At 36.1% G+C, this 20,038-nt stretch overlaps 1 protein-coding gene across 1 annotated transcript in view; it reads left to right on the top strand.

The window, feature by feature from the left end:
* Window positions 1-20,038, top strand: part of LOC114251348 (lachesin) — a 66,416-nt gene that overhangs the window by 8,241 nt on the left and 38,137 nt on the right. The window contains exon 2 of the mRNA XM_028185572.2: window positions 19,030-19,149. Coding sequence (XP_028041373.2) covers window positions 19,089-19,149 — 61 coding nt within the window. The 5' untranslated portion in view covers window positions 19,030-19,088. The remainder of the gene's footprint in view (window positions 1-19,029; window positions 19,150-20,038) is intronic.

Below are 20,038 nucleotides of genomic sequence, written 5' to 3'. Positions count from 1 at the left end.
GTAAATGCGCCACTCACCTTGAGATATAAGTTCTAAGGTCTCAAGTATAGTTACAACGGCTGCCCCACCCTTCAAGCCGAAACGCATTACTGCTTCACGGCAGAAATAGACAGGGTGGTGGTACCTACCCGTGCGGACTCACAAGAGGTCCTACCACCACCATCATTAGGTACAAGTCATGGAATAGTATTAAAGGAAAATATTAGACATCTGAGATCGGCGTTGTCTACTTCTTAGTCATAGTCACGAATTTCTCTTCTCACCATTATTAAAATTATAAGACAATACCAGTAAACAGCGATTACTCTTCAGCTAATCAATTACTTCGCCGAAAATCTCCTTTTGAGCAGCCATCACTGAGAAGGCCGAGGATGGCATAAACAGAGGGATTGAATGTCCTACGTTCGCACGTCGTCGCAGCGCTATCTACCCGCTCGCAGTCATTAACGGCAGTGTTGTTGTCCGAACTTATTATCGTTTAATTTATGATCACACATTACCGCTTAAGGCGCCATTAAGCCGTGCCGGGAAAGACCCCGGGAATAAATAAACCGACGAAGTTCGCATGATGAACAGCCCCGAACTCGACTCGCACGGCCCAGCACGTGCCCCTTAATTTGCTGTCGTCGCGGACCATAAAACATTTATTGTTTTGTATGATGTTGTTTTTTTAATAAATTCATTAAGCGATAAACGTAGGGATAGGAAAATTACTGGTGGTGGGACCTCTTGTGAGTCCGCGCTTGTGGGTACCACCACCCTACCTATTTCTGCCGTGAAGCAGTAATGCGTTTCGGTTTGAAGGGTCGGACAGCTGTTGTAACTGTACTTGAGACCTCAAAACTGATATCTCAAAGTGGGTGGCGCGTTTTATATTGTAGATGTATATGGGCTCCAGTAACCACTTAACATCAGGTGAGCTGTGAGCAATAAAAAAAATATCTAGGCATTTCTTTAGATTTAGTACTTTAGAAGGGCTATCGAACGAGTGACTGGGTCCATCAAGGCTTAAATGATAGAATGGACGGTAGTACCAAGATAATAAAGTTCAACTTCACATGTCAAGATGACCGATGACTACCATCTTACAAACGTGCAGAGAGTCCGTTGTAACCTAATAATTCGACAGTCCAGTTTCATTTAAAAATGTTTACAGAATATATACATTTCACAAAACAATTGCACGGACAGTTTTAGGATTAAACATTTTTTTACTGCCTTAGAAAGCAGATCAAAACAGGCATCGGATGGTGAGTGGTAATCTGCGCTCATGGATATCAGCAATGCCAAAAAGGACAGTTGAGTCGCTGCCTATTGCTCAACATTTTCGAACTTCGAAGGACATATTTGTGTACTCCGAATACTGAAGAAGGGAATTCGTTTCTGAGCCAGATATTTCGTAGCAAAAAGATCTTTAAAACATGATTGTAGATAATCACTATTTATTATAAAGTATTCTGAATCGAAACAATAAGTCAACGCACCAATACATTACTTGGAAAAAATAATCGAATAAGTCTATTTACTCGAATGGAACATATACATAAATGGAATAGATACATCGAACTTCGTTAAGAGACAGCCCCTTGCTGATTTGTATTTATCATTTTTATTCATAAATATGGGCATAGAACATTACGGCCCATCTGAAATCTATAGATATAATGGCGTAGATGTCCAAATGTAATTGAGACTTCGACCTTGGGTCTTAAGGGGTGGTGAAATTCACATTGATATGTCTACGACTTTGAGCATTACAAAACATTGTACCGAAAAATCTCTGTTATAAACTTCAAACGCCGTTATGCATGGATAAGTTAGATTATAAGTTTGCGTGTAGGTGACAATAAGGTACATAGTTCACATTGCCACAAACATGCCCTTACATTGTCATTGCAGACCATTATGAGGACCTTAACAGCAAAGGATGACAACAAAAGGTCTACAGAATATAATAGCGGAGTTGTTAACCGAAATTTTTCATAAAGCTCACCACATCACATTTCAGAAACCCAGCCTAAAACTAAATAAATAAATAGTTATCAGAGAGGAATTTCAGAGAACGAATTTTACTATGAGAACATCGTCACTAGCGTTAAAAAAATGATGACCACATCTCTATCGATTTTCTGTCTTTCGATCGATAGCTGCTCACAGATCTGAAGAATTTCAAAATTGAAATAGTCAACAATAAATTCTTTTTCAAACTCCTTTCTATTTTGTTTGAACTGTGTTGTTAAAATATAAGCCGCCTAACCGATTTAATTGTTTTAATATTTTATTTTTATTGCTTAGATGGGTGGACGAGCTCACAGCCCGCCTGGTGTTAAGTGGTTACTGAAGCCCATAGACATCTACGACGTAAATGCGCCAGCCACCTTGAGATATAAGTTCTAAGGCCTCAAGTATAGTTACAGCGGCTACCCCACCTTTCAAACCGAAAGGCAGTGCTGCTTCACGGCAGAAATAGGCAGGGCGGTGGTACTTACCCGTGCGGACTCACAAGAGCTCCAACCACCAGTAATTAAACATTACAGTATATTAATTTTAATCTTTAGTTTAAAATTTAGTGCTTATTTAAAATTATATTTAAAGCAAACATTAACTAGATACATTCGTCATATCACACAATTTTAAAGCAGCTTATGAAATCATTGGCATTATCTTATAAATTTTTTTTTCCATTTCGCTTATTACAAAAAGAAACGAGATTTCTTCGTTCTATTAAAATCGAGGTAATATACAGTCCCAAAGTTTGAGAACACTTAATTCTCAATTCTGGATTCATTCCATATTTCACAATTTCACAAGTAATTTAACTTCGCGTTTAAAGACAGACAAAGGCGCACATCATTTTTATATAATAAATTCATCGTATTTTAAGCGTATTCAATATTGATTATAATTCTCATCGGTACGGTAATATTACAGAGCCTTATTTGAATAATATAAAACAAGAGCAACCAATTAAATTCAATTTAGAAGGGTTAAATTCTAAAATTTACTCTCGACTTTCCACTCGACCGGTGTTTAACTTTATATTTACTCAACAAGAATTAAACAAATGAAAATACATTATGGAGACAAAAACAGTGAATTTGCTTTAACGGAGAACCGAGAGGAATTTGTCTAGACATACTTTGTCCCTTCGAAAATGTACTCTACGTGCTTAAGTTTAAATTTAATATCGCTTGAATGAGTTACATTCAAGCAAGAATTTTGAAATAAAAAGAAACAGTTCTAAAACGTGTAGCTTCTTTTCTCTGGACAGTAAAGTTCAAATCGCAACAATAAAGGTGGGTCAAGATTACCTAGACATTCAGACGATAAGCGTCCAGTCGTTACAGAGGTTGTCGTAGACCCTCAAAATATAAACATCATCCAGATGTCACAGATAAGCGAGGGAAGCTCTTTGCCCTAATGGGAGATTACCCCCAACCGAACATATTGCGAGCCCACCCCGATCTCGTGACTTATTGAATGGAAATTTTTCAAGATCTGATAAAGCTTGAAGAAAGTCGATAAATTCAAAAGTTTCCTTTCAGATACAGCCCATTGAAAAGTAGTCGTACAATACAAAATATCTTGCCATATTCAGCATGACAAAGTTATTTCTCTGAACGTGAATAGTCCAACTGGGTTATGCTGTTAAGTTTTAAAGGGTATCAAGATGACCACAATCTAAAAATTGATTTTCAAATAACGAATAATATAATCATATTATATTAGATTTATATAAAAAAAAATATGTTCAGATACTAAAGCCGTTTCTTGTTTTTATAAGAATCCCCCCAACCCTATGTTATTCGAGTTTAAAAAGAGCCTTTTACTGGTAGGCAGTGATTTTGCTGTTTGAAGGGACGTTAGCCACTTACGTTCTTTAGGGTTCCGTGGATTAATGGCAGAACACGTTATTTCCTTTTGCTTTCGTCTCTCCATCTATTTGTCTGTGTCTGTCATCGCTTATATTATCTTTGGAGTGTTCATTGGTATTATGTAGATTTGATTTGAAATTTTTGAATGTAGTTTGAGGAATAATACTCTCAAGTAGTTCTGTCTCCAATAGTAGACAGCTGTTAGCTGATGATGTAGTATCGAAAAAAAAATTGCGTAAAATAAGTACGAAAATATTATAGACAAATATTAAACAAGCCTTAGGGTATTTTATATACTCGTAGATTCAAAAAAATGTATGTAGGTTTCTGAATTAGGTTTAAACTAAAATCAGTAATTACTGAAGTTAAGCACTTCTAAATTACTAAAAAGTATCCTCACTAATAGAATTTTATTTTTATTTGATTATTACAGTATCAAACAGCTCACGGTACTTAAAGTTTCAATGAAAGCCAATTTCAATAAAATGTATTATATCCAAAATCAATGTAATGTTTACGTCCGGCTTGCTCGTTTTAAGTGAAGCAACTATTAACAGCTGGAAGTCAATACCCAATTCACGAATAATTTCTAAAACGGAATAATACCGTGTTTTAAGTGGCCGAGCACGGGCTCAAATAGGAGGTGCGAGATTTACTAAAAGCTGCCTCAGCGCATCCGTAGAAGAACTTTTTTTTTTTTGTATTGCTTAGATAGGTGGACGAGCTCACAGCCCACCTGGTGTTAAGTGGTTACTGGAGCCCATAGACATCCACAACGTAAATGCGCCACCCACCCTGAGATACAAGTTCTAAGGTCTCGAGTATAGTTACAACGGCTGCCCCACCCTTCAAACCGAAACGCATTAATTACTGCTTTACGGCAGAAATAGGCAGAGTGGTAGTACCCACCCGCGCGGACTCACAAGAGGTCCTACCACCAGTAAAAAACAGCTAAAGCTCAGCTAACAGCTCAAGGGCAGCTGAGTCGCGACTGCATCTACCACCGGACCAGAATCGCGTTGGAAAGATCAGACGAGAAACTCAGTTGGCTTGTGTATGGGTTAGGTTTCACGTCGATATCTTTGACGAGTTCGACGGGTACGGTTACCAGGGTCCTACCTACCTAATCTTAGAGCTGCAGACGTCTAATGCCAATTAGTGGATCAGACGGATTCGTAAGGGCGTGTTTAGGGTGTTGAACACGACTGGTTTCTGCGTGAGCTGATATCGAGGAGTAGTCAGCGGCGGCTACGATGAGAAGATTTTCATGACGCACGGTCCTTACACTCTTTACATATGGGTGGAATGTCATGGCTGCAGTGGTAGATTTTTCACTTTGATGGATGACACAATTATGAGAGAGAGAGAGAGCGAGACAGAGAGAGCGAGAGAGAGAGAGACAGAGAGAGAGAGAGAGAGAGCGAAAGAGAGAGCGAGAGAGAGAGAGAGAGAGAGAGAGCGAGAGAGAGAGAGATCACTATTACAAATCAGGGGCTGCGGCAATCACATCATATAAGCTAGACTTTATACGACTAGCTCGTTTATAAACGACCAAAATCAATTCACTTTTAGTTCTTATAAGCAGCAAGAGACGACATTCAATACTTCTCGACAATAACTCGGTATACCGCAAGCTGTACGGTTTTGTCGGTACTAATTAGGTTGGCCTAATGAATACAGGGTGGGGCTCATCCGTAGTTGTCTGGGTAATTAACAGCTGAGATAGGAAATATTAATATTTATAAACCTCGTAACTTCGAAGATAAATTTTCGTTATACGTCGAGACGGGCCCGAAGTGGCGCTATGAATTTTACATACGATTTTATGATCGCCTAATCAACGGAGATTTTATACGTATTTTATTGGAAAAGTTACTCATTTTTTATAGCAATCATTAATCAATGCTGTTGATGATTTATCAACATCGGCTATAATAAAAATATGGTAACATAAAGCTGTGAAATTAAACCCGGTTAATGGAAAACCGGTGGAAGCAAAATGAAAATTCTAAAATTGAAAAAAAAAAAATTTTTGAGTACCGAATATTCTTAACCGAGTATTCCGAACCATTATCTACACAAGCTCGTAGAAGTCAAGCACCATGACATGAGATGTAAAATATTTCCATTCAAATAATAAAGTATGCTGAAGGCGGGACCGCAGTACATTTAATATGCAATAGCATAACAAAGGGCGTTTTATTACACGTTATATTTATGAAACTTAACGGTCACGAATAAAAATTTCGCGTTGTTAAATCTGATTTTATTTTTATTGCGTCAACAAAAACAAATCGTTTTATGTAAAGATTTAAATTTCAGTGTAACGCCGAGGGGCAGAGGCCCGTCTGTAATAAGGCGGATGTTTTTATTACAGCGCCCCCCTCTAATAAGCGGACAGTCATTGTTTGTTCACAAACAATTTCATCCCGTTTCGTAATTTTACACCTAACAAAATTAGTGAGGCTAAATAACTAGATGAAACCGGGCGAGTGCGATCGAACTACATATAGAGACGAGTTTCGTGCTCAAGATAAATATTAAAATTAAAAGTTGACCACTTCAATATTTTTTTCGTGCTTAATTAGAGTAAACGGAGTAATATTTCTCAAAAAACGGATATTTAATTGTGTAAGGAGGTAGGTATTGTTTTCACAGTCAAAAATATATACCACAGCCCTGCGATTAGAGAAGGACACTATTATTATAACTTCAGAAGCGATTTACGGCGAGAGAGAGAGAGAGAGAGAGAAAGAGAGAATATGCTTTATTGTAAACAAAAATACTAAACAGTACAATGGGTGGTCTTATCACTAAGAGCGATCTCTTCCAGGCAACCGCGATATTTATTTAACAGCAAATTAACAAACTTTAATATTTAATATTTTTTTAAGCTCCGTCAGTCTTGTGACGTCGAAAATCTATTGGTTATTTCAATTTTTATAAATCGATAGTTCTAAACAGTGCCAATGGGTCTCTGAGTTCTGACATGTAACGATGGATAAAGTCATATTAAATTGTAGGCAGCGGCTTTGCTCTGCCCCTGACATTGCTGACGTTCATGAGTGACGGTAACCACTCACCATCCGGTGTACCGCATAGTCGTCTGCCTACACGAGCAATAAATAGTAAATAAAAAAAACATGCCGAAAATACATAATATGTAACGATTTTTTCTTTATCTACGGAACCCTAAAGTATCTTTTGTATTTTTTTAAATGCCAATATTAGTAGGCGTAGATAACGTCACAATTACACCCACGGACCTTTTATATTATAAGAACAACAGTCTTTGCGCAAAATGTAAAATTATTCTTAAACTTGCCTGTCAAACTGTCGAAGAACAATAGAAAATACAACGACCTCGATTTTTTTATTCTCAAAATATGATGATTCTATTATTTTATGTACAGAATTGGTTATTGAATGCGTACGATTCTTTGATAAATTACTACGAAATCGGCCGAACTAAAGATTATTCCTTTCAATTACCTCACCTAAAGAGAAATCCTAGAGCTACCTCTTTCCATAAAACTTTACTCTTGCATCTTTCGAAGCGCTATAATGCATCTTTTTTCAAATGATGATTAAAACAAGCATTTTATGTTAGAAAGCGACAACTGATATTGTCGATGTCCATGGGCCGTCGTGACAATTTTCCACCAAGCTCCGTCGGCCTTCGAAGGCAATTAAATACCATTCTCTAGACTGTTTCTTAACTGATAACTGATCTTTTCTCTTTTTTGTTTAGTATCTATTCGTTAAGAGATTTCGTTGTTTTCAACAAAACATTAGGAAATAATCAGTTTTTGTCAATAACAAAAAAAATGTATTATAAGTTTTAAATGAATCTAAAATTTGAGGCGTCAGTGGTTATAGTTGTATATAACTATATGTATATAGTTGTAGCAGTAGAAAATATTAAACAATTATTAAATGAAAAAAACACATTTTTTCGCATTCGCATTCGCAATTCGGTACATCACTATTGAGAGGAACCGTAAGGAGGTCCACGGTATTCATTTTGTGATGAATATAAGTTCACTTTTTTAATACGTTCACACAACTCAATAAAATCTACACACATTAACTTTCGACTTGAGTAGAAAAACGAGTATGATATTGGAGTCACCCTTCTAAGTATGAACACAAATTACACAAAGTCGGTTCTGTTAAAAGTTATCAAAGACAGTATTTTTTCATTAAACATCACCACTTGAGGACTCACTTAAAGTCCTGTGACCGTCACGCATTGTGGGATAACGTCAACTTCACATTGGTATTTTTGCGTTACATTATATGTATTTTTACTGGTGGTAGACCTCTTGTGAGTCCGCGAGGGTAGGTACCACCGCCCTACCTATTTCTACCGTGAAGCAGTAATGCGTTTCGGTCTAAAGGATAGGGCGGCCGTTGTAACAACATATACTGAGATCTTAGAACTTATATCCCAAGGTGGGTGGCGCATTTACGTTGTAGTGTGTATAATGTCTATGGGCTCCAGTAACCACTTAACACCAGGGGGCTGTGAGCTCGTACACCCATCTAAGCAATAAAAAAAATGTGCAATGCTAAAATAATAAAAAAATCAATCCAATTATCTGAGGCTTCAAAAATCAGATACAATATGATTTCTCTTTGTTGTCAGAAGGGCGTTGTCACACACACCGCTACCGCGAATATTGTAAACAAAATAGAGCTTTAAAATGAAAACAAATGTCATTGAAATTTTTATGCATTTAAATACACAAAAAGCGTTGTAGTCAGTCGATTGAATGTGAACGATCAATACAGACTATTGGACACCCTTTCATTCTATATAGACCATTAAAACGATAAATCACCGTAGATAGTGCCCTAAGCTATCACGAGCCAAAATCATAGAAAGCAGCCATTATCTTTCGAAAGCTTAGGTATTGGGTATCTGAATTGGTTCTACTATTTAATGAAGTTTTTATAGCTAACGTATATCCTAGCTTTATTCCAAATATTTTAGTAATGGTGATAAGGTGGTATCAACGACCAGTGTCCGAGGATAATACAATTTGAGTGCGGCTTACCTCGAGACACGATTACGAATTTGCGATTACATTTAAGTAACGGCTGTCATTCCGGGACTTTCAATGTTTTCTGGCACAACTAGACAGAAGGAAAACAACAATACATATCGTATCGCAAATTACGGTCAATGATACCACTAGTAAGTACACATATGTGTAGTCCTTCATAGTCAAAGTTATTCAAGAGCTCGTGCCAAGACTGGGAAAGTAGACAAGACTACCGCTGTGGTCAGTCGTACACATAACGACCGAAAGAATTAGGTACACGGAGATTAAAAACTCTTTCGTAGGAAGATCAGCGATCCCAGTGACAGCCGATCCCGCAGCTCCCTTTCAGTAGAACTATGGAACATCAAATATGATATCGCCGTGGGTTTATAGTAAGTACCCAAATTGAAGATTGGGCTGCTTCGTGGTCTTTTAAAAAGGCCAATAATAAAGATGGTCGTACTAGGTAAATCAGATACTAGGTCCAACTGTTCCTAATCTTAAGAAATACCTAATTCACATAATCTTCCTAATCTCATTCACAACTAATACTTTACTTAGCAAGCAATCTCAATCTGCCTATTCCTAATCTCAAGTTCTGAGTTCGTTATTAGGATTTGATTAATGTGATCGTTGGATCATTATTTGGATGATTAGGATTAGTTATTTAGGGATTGTAAGATACGTTGCAACGTGTAAGTGAGTGAGATAACGCAGGAACAGCTGGGAGCGTATGCTGAACATTCGATTCTAAGTTTTAACAATACGAAGATTAGGTGGAACAGGGGGATTATAATACACATTGACAAAATAGGATTAGGTGCAGCCTAATCTCGTATGTTCTAATAAATCCGACTCATCTCTAGCAAATAAGTATTTTAAGGAGATCGAAACCGAACTACCGAACGATTTACGATACCGTCGCAAATATCATTTCTCTTTACATTGTATTACGCAATGGCCGCGTTGGTATATTTAAAAAAAAACACAGTTATGCTTCTATTAGCTTTTCTATCATATGCTCTGATAAAAATGGAAAAATAAGTAAAGATCATTTAAAAGCGTGAACAATATAATTACCTATAATTACCTTATAAATTAAGGGTAAGATCCAACGAGATATTAACATCAAGCCTCACGTGTATTATAACTGCATTATCCGTTAAATATTCATGAGTGACAAACTTCGCCTTAAGTGAAACTGGTAAATTCAGCAATTTATCTGTCGCTGTTCGAGTTCGCCCCATGAATATGGAGCTATGTCACCTAACTGCGATAAGCGTGATTATGTTCAATTACTCGAACTATTCTTGCAACATATTTAACATTCTGCAAATAAAATCTATAGGTACACGAAGAAGTGATTTTTACCTTATAGTACAGACGAAATAAAGTACAGCAGTAATAACTTACATACTACTCTGCCTGGAAAAGGAATATAAAACATTACAGAAAATTTACTTTACGAAAAAAAAATACATTGAATTTTGTTGTTAAAAACATTTTTATGATGTCCATAATCGAAATAAAATGAGCTGTGAATCCAATATGGGATAAAAAGAAGTATGTTTATTTTAGAACGATCCTCTAGTCATTGGTCAATAAACATAAAAACAGTCTGCATACATTTAACATAAGCGGATTCAGTTTTAAATTATATTTAAAAAAAAACTTACCGGTTAATCTTACTATAACAATTGTGTTGTAGAAACATAAAATGATTATATTTATTTATTCAAAAAACAATATGCTAATAATAAATAATTTCCATATAAAATATCCCCTTCAAATATCTCAAAATTGTTATACATAATTCCTACGATATTATGTTACAGCACGTCACTAGTTCCAATGTAACTTTTTTCTCAGAATCCTATTGAAAATTCTTTACGTAGAGCCCCTTATAGATATGAATTAACGTGCTTGCAAGCAGTCGAGCGATATCGTCTAAATAAAAATCAATCGCTGTATCAGTTGAGTTTCTTCCTCACAGTCGATTTGCTTCAAGAACGTAGTGCTTTTTCAAAGAGATTTCTTCGGCCCTTATTTCGAGATCCTTTAGGACCACACTTGAAGTACAGCGCAATGCCTTTAGGGGCCCGCTTCCGCCCTTCCGAGAAATGCCCGAGATAAGAGAGACGTTTTGGCGCCATTCATGTTTATGGCCGGGCAAATGGCCCTAGAATACTGCGTACTTATTATAAACAAGTACCTACCTATACACAGTATATTAACATCGGCTTAGTGGCCGAGATTCAATAGTTATTATTCATAAGATAAGTAGGCATCTACTGTCTCTGAACAAAAATATTATCGTTCAATATATTTTTCCTTTTAAAATATCTTTGTAGCCAATATAAATAGAGAACTAATGACAACTTCATTGTTTTAGGTTGCGTAAAGGAAGGGTTTATATTACTTTATTTTACAAAATGTAGTCCCAGTAAAATTTTATGGGAGCCGTTTTAGCAAAGGGGCCGAAGCGACGATCATTAACAGCCTACCTATACGGCGGGTGATGCTACGCAGGGTTTGTCCGACTCATTTATTTCAATTACTTTCCTAATTGTTAATTTTGAACGAAGCCTATATTATTATCGTAAGTAATTGCTCTGATACCGTTTTTGATATACATTCTTATTATTAAACGAACGCAGTAAATCTCGGTAAAATTTACGAAAAAATGCTACGTCTGACAATTTGTAAATTACTTTAAATTCTTTACTTCTTTTTATGCTTATTAGGTTTGTGCATTACGATTCCATGTTGTATTTTATGTTATTTTGCAGCTTACGCTTACACGGCACGTTGATCTGGAGGCAACTTTCATTGGAAATAATCGACCTTTAAATGGAAAGTCAGAATAAGATATTTTTTTTATTGCCTTTGTAGGCAAACGAGCGTACGGCCCACCTGATGGTGAGTGGTTACCATCGCTCATGGACTTCAGCAATACCAGGGGCAGAGCCAAGCCGCTGCCTACCGCTTAATACTCTCCACAAGCCTCGTTTGAAGAAGGACATGTCATAGCGCTCGGGAAACACCGTGGAGGGGAGCTCATTCCATAGCCGGATGGTACGTGGCAAAAAAGAAGTCTGGAAACGCACTGTGGAATGACCGCAGTGGCTCCAGGTAGTATGGATGAACTCTACTGCGGTAGCAGGTGGTGCGATGGTAAAAACGAGATGCCGGTATCAATAATCTCGAACAATTCCTCAGAGCACTCCCCATGGAACATATTTATATATTTTTTTAATCCTTGAAAGTAAAATAATTACAATAGTGTGTGCTGTTTTGTGATTTTACGTACAAACAAATCGACTGAAATCGTCCAGTGACTCACAAGCAACTTTTTATTCCGAGAGAATTCAATGTGTTTCATTCTTTATTTAGTACAAATTGAATAACGGTGAAACCGTGGGGCAAGTCTAGTATTAAAGAAATTACTACAACATAAACTTCGCGGTTATTACGGTTTTGCCTATTTGTGATCACTTAAAGACAACATTTCCGTTTAGATAAACCGAAATTGAAAGAGCTGCCATGAATAATGAAAAAATAGATTTCTTTCTTAGATTTTCGGGAATCGTAGACGTAGGTAGTCAAAACTAATGTTACGGCTTAATCTCGCGTTTTTTATTGTCATCATATTATTTTCGACGTTTAGAATGCTTAACAGTTTTCGTGGTCACGGGCGAATAGTAAAATACAGTGATGAATAACAACGATTCCACATTATTTGAAAATACAAATAATACACTTCGAGAGCAACGGAAACAAGCGAAAAAACTAATAAAATCGGAATACAGAAATGTGGTCTCAGAGGAACAGACAGAGTTTAGGAGCCTCCTCCGGGGCACTTGCCAAACAAAGTTTTTGTTTTATCAAACTGGTAATTCACATTTTTTGTTTTATTGCCCTAAAAGCTCAAGAGATTTATGGGTGGACATTTTGCATTAATTTATCGTTCATTACGGATCTCCTATTTAGGGTGAATATTTTTGTTAGATTATTCAATGCGAATAACGATGCAAATTTTTTTTATCCTATGCTGATAGCCTTGAGAGGCTACTTCACTTTAACGACGCAATAAGCATCTTACTTGTTTTTATAGTGTGACCGTTAAATGTATTTTAAAAATCGAATATTTATGTATCTCTTTTCTTTATCGAAACGGAAAAAACAAATAATGAAACATTAAAATAGTTGAAAACAGAAAGGGGTGAAACACAGAACAGACGCTCCTCTTGACTCGGACGGAAACCGCACATAGCTTAAGTGAACCATTAATGAAGATTAATTGTTGACGACGAAGCGCTCCTACCAAGATACGTAACGTTATTGTGTGAATAAATGACATTAATCTATGAATCCATTGCTCCGATACAGCTGTGCCCGTGTGTACTCTTATGGTAGATTAAAATGACTAAATAATGCATTACGTCATTGATTCTCAGTGTCTTTAATCACATTTACCTTTCACAGAGCCCTGAATCTCATTCATTATGCTAAAAACCCTACACGATATTCATAAGCCAGTTTGAAAATCACTGACTAGTAAGTACTACTAAAAAGTTCAGAAAAAAATATTTTTAAAACAAAAACAAAATCATAATTTCTAAAACTAAATGCATTTTTTATGAATTATTTTATTTTTTATGAATCTCCTTGCAAACAATCGAATCGAATTTAGGTGTATTTATATTTATTCACTTATAAAATATAAAAAATCGATTGCGACTAATTTCAACATATTTTTATCCTAAAAGGACAGATATGTGCAGACACTATATATATATTTTAGATGAGAATTCTAAATTTATTTAAATACGTATTAGTTAGATTCATACAATACAGCTTTTAACTTATTCATTATCTGTTTCTCGGCAACCAAATAATATGGCATGTATGACATCAAAATTACATAATGGGTTCTATTTAAAAACCAAACCACCAACAGATTCTGCCCTTTTTTCTGATATTCTCGTTGATTGAATTAAAAAGTTTAGGTGCACTGTCTACAATAGTAATGGTTACATATTCTATCTATGTACTAGATCTACCGGAATACATTAGAACCGATTTTCTTTAGAAATGTTCAATATGAAAATTCTAGCTCATTGATATTCGACATTATATGTCTAACATTACGATCATAATAGAATCAGGTGCGTATGATGACCGGGAAATCTTGTAATATTTACCATAAGGTATTATATTTTATTAACTTTTAAAATATCCGAAGCGTCTATAATTTTAGTACTCTCACGAGTGCACAATCTTTTATTTATAAATTAAATGCTTTGATTTTTGGAACGAAGTTCCTTATGGGACGATGCGGAGGGGTGCCCTAACCGGGAAAAAACGTCCGTAACGTAAGATTTTTATAAGTTATGCACACAGTGTACGACTTAACTTTGTAATGACGTACAAAGAATGACATATTTTTAAGCTATTGCATAGCTTTTATCGCGGTCCTTGAGCACGGCGACCAAATCATGAAATTCCGTTACGAAAAAAAACCTAACACCCCTCACTCCGCCTACCATGTAGCTCACGTTCAACACATTCACACGTTGCGCTTGTGTAGTGTTTGTGAATAAGCGCGTGGCGTGACGTCACACTGCATGCGCATCATGAAAAGTCTGCCCATCTCTCTCGCTCGTGGTCTATCTTATGAGTGTGAAGGGGACAGTTAATGTTTTGCTTTTATTAATGTTTAATATAGCGTGGTCTTGTTTTATTATTGTTTTAATATTAAATTATCATTGTCTAATTATAATTGCATAAGTTGATAAAAAATGCTATGCAATAGCTTTACCGCGGTAGCTCCCGAGTGCCACACGTTTTTTTTATTGTATATTTTTTATAAATCATTGTGAATAAAATAAAGTTGATTACTTTTTAAAATAGTTTTTATTTTATTTTTATTAATAAAAAAATCATAATAAAAAATGCATACCCGAATAATTATACCTCAAATAGAACTTAAAATTAATATTTTTATAATATGGAACTTCGTTCTTATCCGGTCTCCCACGACACCACACATCTTTTTTATTATCTACTTAAGATGGCTGTGTACCTACCACCCCATCTTTTTCCGAAGGTAACTTAAAAGGCGACTAAGGAATTCACCGAAATAAAATAATCAGTCGCGTTCTCTGAATTCTCGTTCTCGCCAACCGGAATTTACTTATGATAGTACGTATTCTAAGCCCGCACGATGAGATACCATTTTCCAGTTATTTCTACCGCGAAGCAGTTATGCATTACAGTTCGAAGATTGAGACAGTCGTTATATATCACAATTGAGACTTCGACCTCAAAGTCGGTGACAACATTCACGATTTAATCTCTGTGGGTCCAGGTAACCACCCAATACCAGTACCGGGAGCTCTTTCATCTACTACGTAACTAAACATGAAGCAATCAACCGATTTTAGACTGTGAATACAAAGCAATGGTGGTCCGTCAAACGACGAATGGTAGGAAAATAAGAAAGAAAAACTGGGCCCTTGCGATGCTCGCATCTTATTTCGCTATAATATTTCGACAATAAAACATTTACAAACACCGATTAAAGCATTCCAATGAATTATTATTAACAAAATTTTCAGTAAAGCATGTCTTAAAAATGGTATCTGCGTATTAATCAAAATTTACGACCATAGATAAGATTACGTCATTGTGTAATGCGATCCCTAATGGTTTTCCCGCATCGTTAACAATCTTAGTATCAAGCGATGCTCGTACTATCGAGAGGAGGCGAGCTATAGTCACCATTCTACCCTCTCAAAACTGTAATTGAGTGTAAACACATCGACTAATGACAATTCTATTATAACAAAGTTTAAACAACTTTTCTTTACGATTCAGGTAAATATTTTTCAATAATTCTATTGTGGTTTTTTTTTTATTGCCAGATGTGTGGACGAGCTCACAGCCCACCTGGTGTTAAGTGGTTACTGGAACCCATAGACATCTACAACGTAAATGCGCCACACACCTTGAGATCTAAGGTCTCAGTATAGTTACAACGGCTGCCCCACCCTTCAAACCGAAACGCATTACTGCTTCACGGCAGAAATAGGCGGGGCGGTATCAATATTTTTTAGATATTTAATATTTAAATAAGCGACAATTGAATATTATTATTTACATTCCATTTCGGGATTATTATCAATTTAACGCGTTCCCTCTGAACATTTGTCAAAATAAAATTCTTCTAAATATAACCTACTTACTCTACGTATTGAATTAGATATACTTATTTTAATCTATTTAAAACCCTTCATAGAAGTTTCAAATCCATTACGTTAGATTCCCTTTGCCGTTACTAAGGAAGCGCTAGGGAGTCGATAAACCGAAACATAGTTGCAAATTTAAGGTCGAAATCACTTTGCCCGTTCTGGGAATCATTTATCTAAGAGCTGCCCCCCTACGCCATCAAAACTAAATCATGTAGGGCGAGGAGCATAAAATCGGCCGCCCTTGTACTTAGATAAATGTTAAAGGAAGTTTGATTCAGTCGCACGACACCGCACGTCGGAGGCGGCCACAAGTCGCGCCCCGACCCCAACGTAACGACATCTTTATACTGAGATATCTCTCTATTTGACTACGACTCATATCTCAGAGTGGAGGGCACTTAGTGGAACATTATTGGAAAAGGCGAACCCACTTTTCAATTCGAATGAAATTCTTTATTACGTACCTTTATTTGGGCTACTCTTTCTATATTCATCATACATTATAATAGCAACATATTCTATATGTAATTATTTTAGGTACTTTCAAGGATAATTTTTTTTTCTTATTCTTATTGTCACTCAAAGATATTTATTCCCAATGACAGTTGACACCAGAGAAATTTGTCGTGTAACTTGCAAAATAAACTGCAACATGAAAACGTGGTGCACAGATCTAATAAGTTACCACGAAGAAAAAACATTAAAGTATTTATAAATTACCAGACATATAATTAAAACCATTTTCAATACTTAATCTTGCCTTTATTATCTTCATTTTATTATTATTTTCCATATGTAATAGCACAATATCCATATGAAAAACCAGTTTTTATTCGAAAATCGAAGAAAATACTTTAAATTCATGCATAAGTAATAAAACACTCGTAATGGTAATTCAAGAAGTTTTGTTGATGTTCTAACGCTATTAACCTTTAATTACTCGTTTGAGTTCAAAAACCAGAGGAGGCTGATCATAGCCAACATTGTGAACTGCGAGGTGGGGGTCCGTCTGAAGATGGGCGGGAGACGGTCAGCATCTGGTTCGGTAATTAAGCGCATCTGCCTACGTTCAATTTTGAAACGGTGGATGAGAGTTACCCCGCGCTTTCGGGTCCATTCTGGAGGGTGCGAGCAAATTGCTAAACTTTCAATTAAAGAGTTGTTATTCAAACCGCCTCGCTCCACGATGGAATTATATTTTATTTCACAACGAAAATTCTTATTGGCACTCGTTCTCCGCTCTACATAGCTACAGCTTAACGATCCGAAAGGAAAGCGTCGAAATTTATTAGCAACTGTCTGTTTTAAATAATTTGCGAGGCTGGATTTCGGAAGCGGCTTAAATATTATAACTGGATGATCTGTTAATTGTAACGGATCGCGAATTATGATCGAGGAAAATTCTATCGTTGGATATTGAATGGTTCCTATTAAAATTTAATAATTGTTTTTGTTTCTTCGATACCTAATAATTGATTTTGTTGATTTAACCAATTCAGTGTTTTAACTTATAATTTTTAATTGCATTTAACGGGAAATATTATTAAGCCTATTTTCTTATCAAAATCTAGTTTGGATGCTATTTAAACAATTTAACTTTTAATAAAAGACAGTTATTATAGTTACCATTGACTAATATGCTAAATGGTAGTTACTCCGATTTAGGATTTTTTTTATTGCCCTTGTAGGCAGACGAGCATACGGCCCACCTGATGGTAAGTGGTTACCGTCGCTCATGGACTTCAGCAATGCCAAGAGCAGAGCCAAGCCGCTGCCTACCGTAGATACCGTTGATTTCTATTATTTGATTTACATGGAAAGATATCACAATGTAACCAATCTTAAGACATGACATGATGACCGCCCTGCTTATTTCTGCCGTGACGCAGTAATGCGTTTCGGTTTGAAGGGTGGGGCAGCCGTTGTAACTATATTTGAGACCTTAGAATTTATATCTCAAGGTGGGTGGCGCATTTACGTTGTAGATGTCTATGGGCTCCAATAACCACTTAACACCAGGTAGGGTTCGTACACCCAACCAAGCAATAAAAAAAGAGGTCTTACTCTCAATCTTACGTGCCGTGCGAATTCAAATTCAAATTCAAAATAATTTATTTCAACTTAGATGTCAGCATAACACACTTGTTGAATGTCAAAATATAAATAACAATGTTAACTCTACAACCGGTTCCAAAAAAAAGCCATAGTCCTGAGAAGAACCGGCGAAACAAACTCAGCGGGCTTTTTTTTTGTTATTTCTCAAATATTTTTTATTAAATAAGTAAAAATATTTGCAATAAACGAAAAAACAAGTCAAAAAATACAATTACAAAATAATAATAATAATAATGAAAAATGAAAAGGCCAGGAGCGAACCAAAGGCGGATCCAGGGGGGGGGTCATGGGGGTCATGACCCCCCCCTGAGCTGCTTCCAAGACTTCGGTGAACCACTAATTGAACATAATGATTTTATTTATATATTTTGTCACCATACAGATTTTATGTAACTACATACCTTCAATATTTAATTAATTTAATATAATATAATAACTTTGTATGATGGCGGAATGAACGCATCGAAAATTTCACTATGTGACCCCCTCCTGGCGCCAAAGCTGGATCCGCCCTTGGAGCGAACGCCTCATTCCCACGTAGTGTCATCTAGTAGATAATCCTTAACTTTATAATAGCCCTTGTTGCACAAACGTATCAAGAAGAATTATCAAGATGCCCTACCTCCAGAATCACATCTCGAAACATGGCCGCCTTACCATTCAGATCGGAACACTCAAATACTCTGTGGCTTACATTAGCGGTGTACACTGTACTTTATTGATTGTTGTTTGTTTCAGCAATACCAAGTCAACGTGGTTTTTCGGCTCGATGTGCGTCCGCAGCGCGAGGAGGGAGCATGCTGGTGCACCTCTTAATACTTAGCACCGCTCTCGCGGCAGCCAACTCCGGTAAACACGGTATGAAAAACATTTTCTTTCGAAACAAACGTATAACCACAAATACATTTGTATATCAGAAATTTTCATGCAATATCTAATATAGAGTATTTAATTTCATGGGATGTATTTATTATAAAAAAAATTGATCGTTAAGGCATAATATTCACTATGCCCTTGTCCTTTATTGATTTTTTTTTAAGAGATTTTATGACCCGGTAACTAAGACCTTTAAGTCATGTCTTATTTTACTTTATTTTCTTAATTTTATGAAAAATGATAATATGGAGTGAAATGAAATGAAGATGATTAATTTGAGACATTAATCAACTGGGATGAAATTTAATGAAATGAGATGATATGGGATGAAATATAATCGCAGTAAAATGGTGGTCATTTACTGAGATTTTTTCAGTGGACTTTTTGGAGGAACCCGAGAAGTTACGTCCAGCAGCTTTGTTTCATTTTCCCACATTTGTGCACTTTCACAGATATTAAACAGTTCATAAACCACTATTATTACACATGTAAACCTGAAGAAACACTAAATAGACAAAATAAAACAAATCACACAACTTCACTCCTCGCGTTCCCGCCAAAAAGTCTCCTTTATTGATCTCTTATTCGACCATAGATTATATAACAGTTTTAATTCTAACTACAACTCTGATGCAAACGTATACTTTTCCTGCGACATTTTTATTTACGGAAGAGGAATATACGGAAGAATCAAAAATCTACATTTAACATTTACTCTCGGTGACTTCGTCAACGACTTTCGTTTTGACGCTATGTACTGTTTTGTTATATTTGTTACATATTGCTAAAAGTATTAAATACAATCTTTACTTGTTAAAACGGACTTGCCAATTTGAATAAAAATTATATTCAAGAGAATTTAATAACGCTA

Source organism: Bombyx mandarina, chromosome 05 (genome assembly GCF_030267445.1).
Source record: "Bombyx mandarina strain Sakado chromosome 05, ASM3026744v2".
Taxonomy (NCBI): domain Eukaryota; kingdom Metazoa; phylum Arthropoda; class Insecta; order Lepidoptera; family Bombycidae; genus Bombyx; species Bombyx mandarina.
The sequence above is the reverse complement of the archived record's forward strand: the minus strand, read 5'-3'. Positions and strand labels throughout refer to the sequence as shown.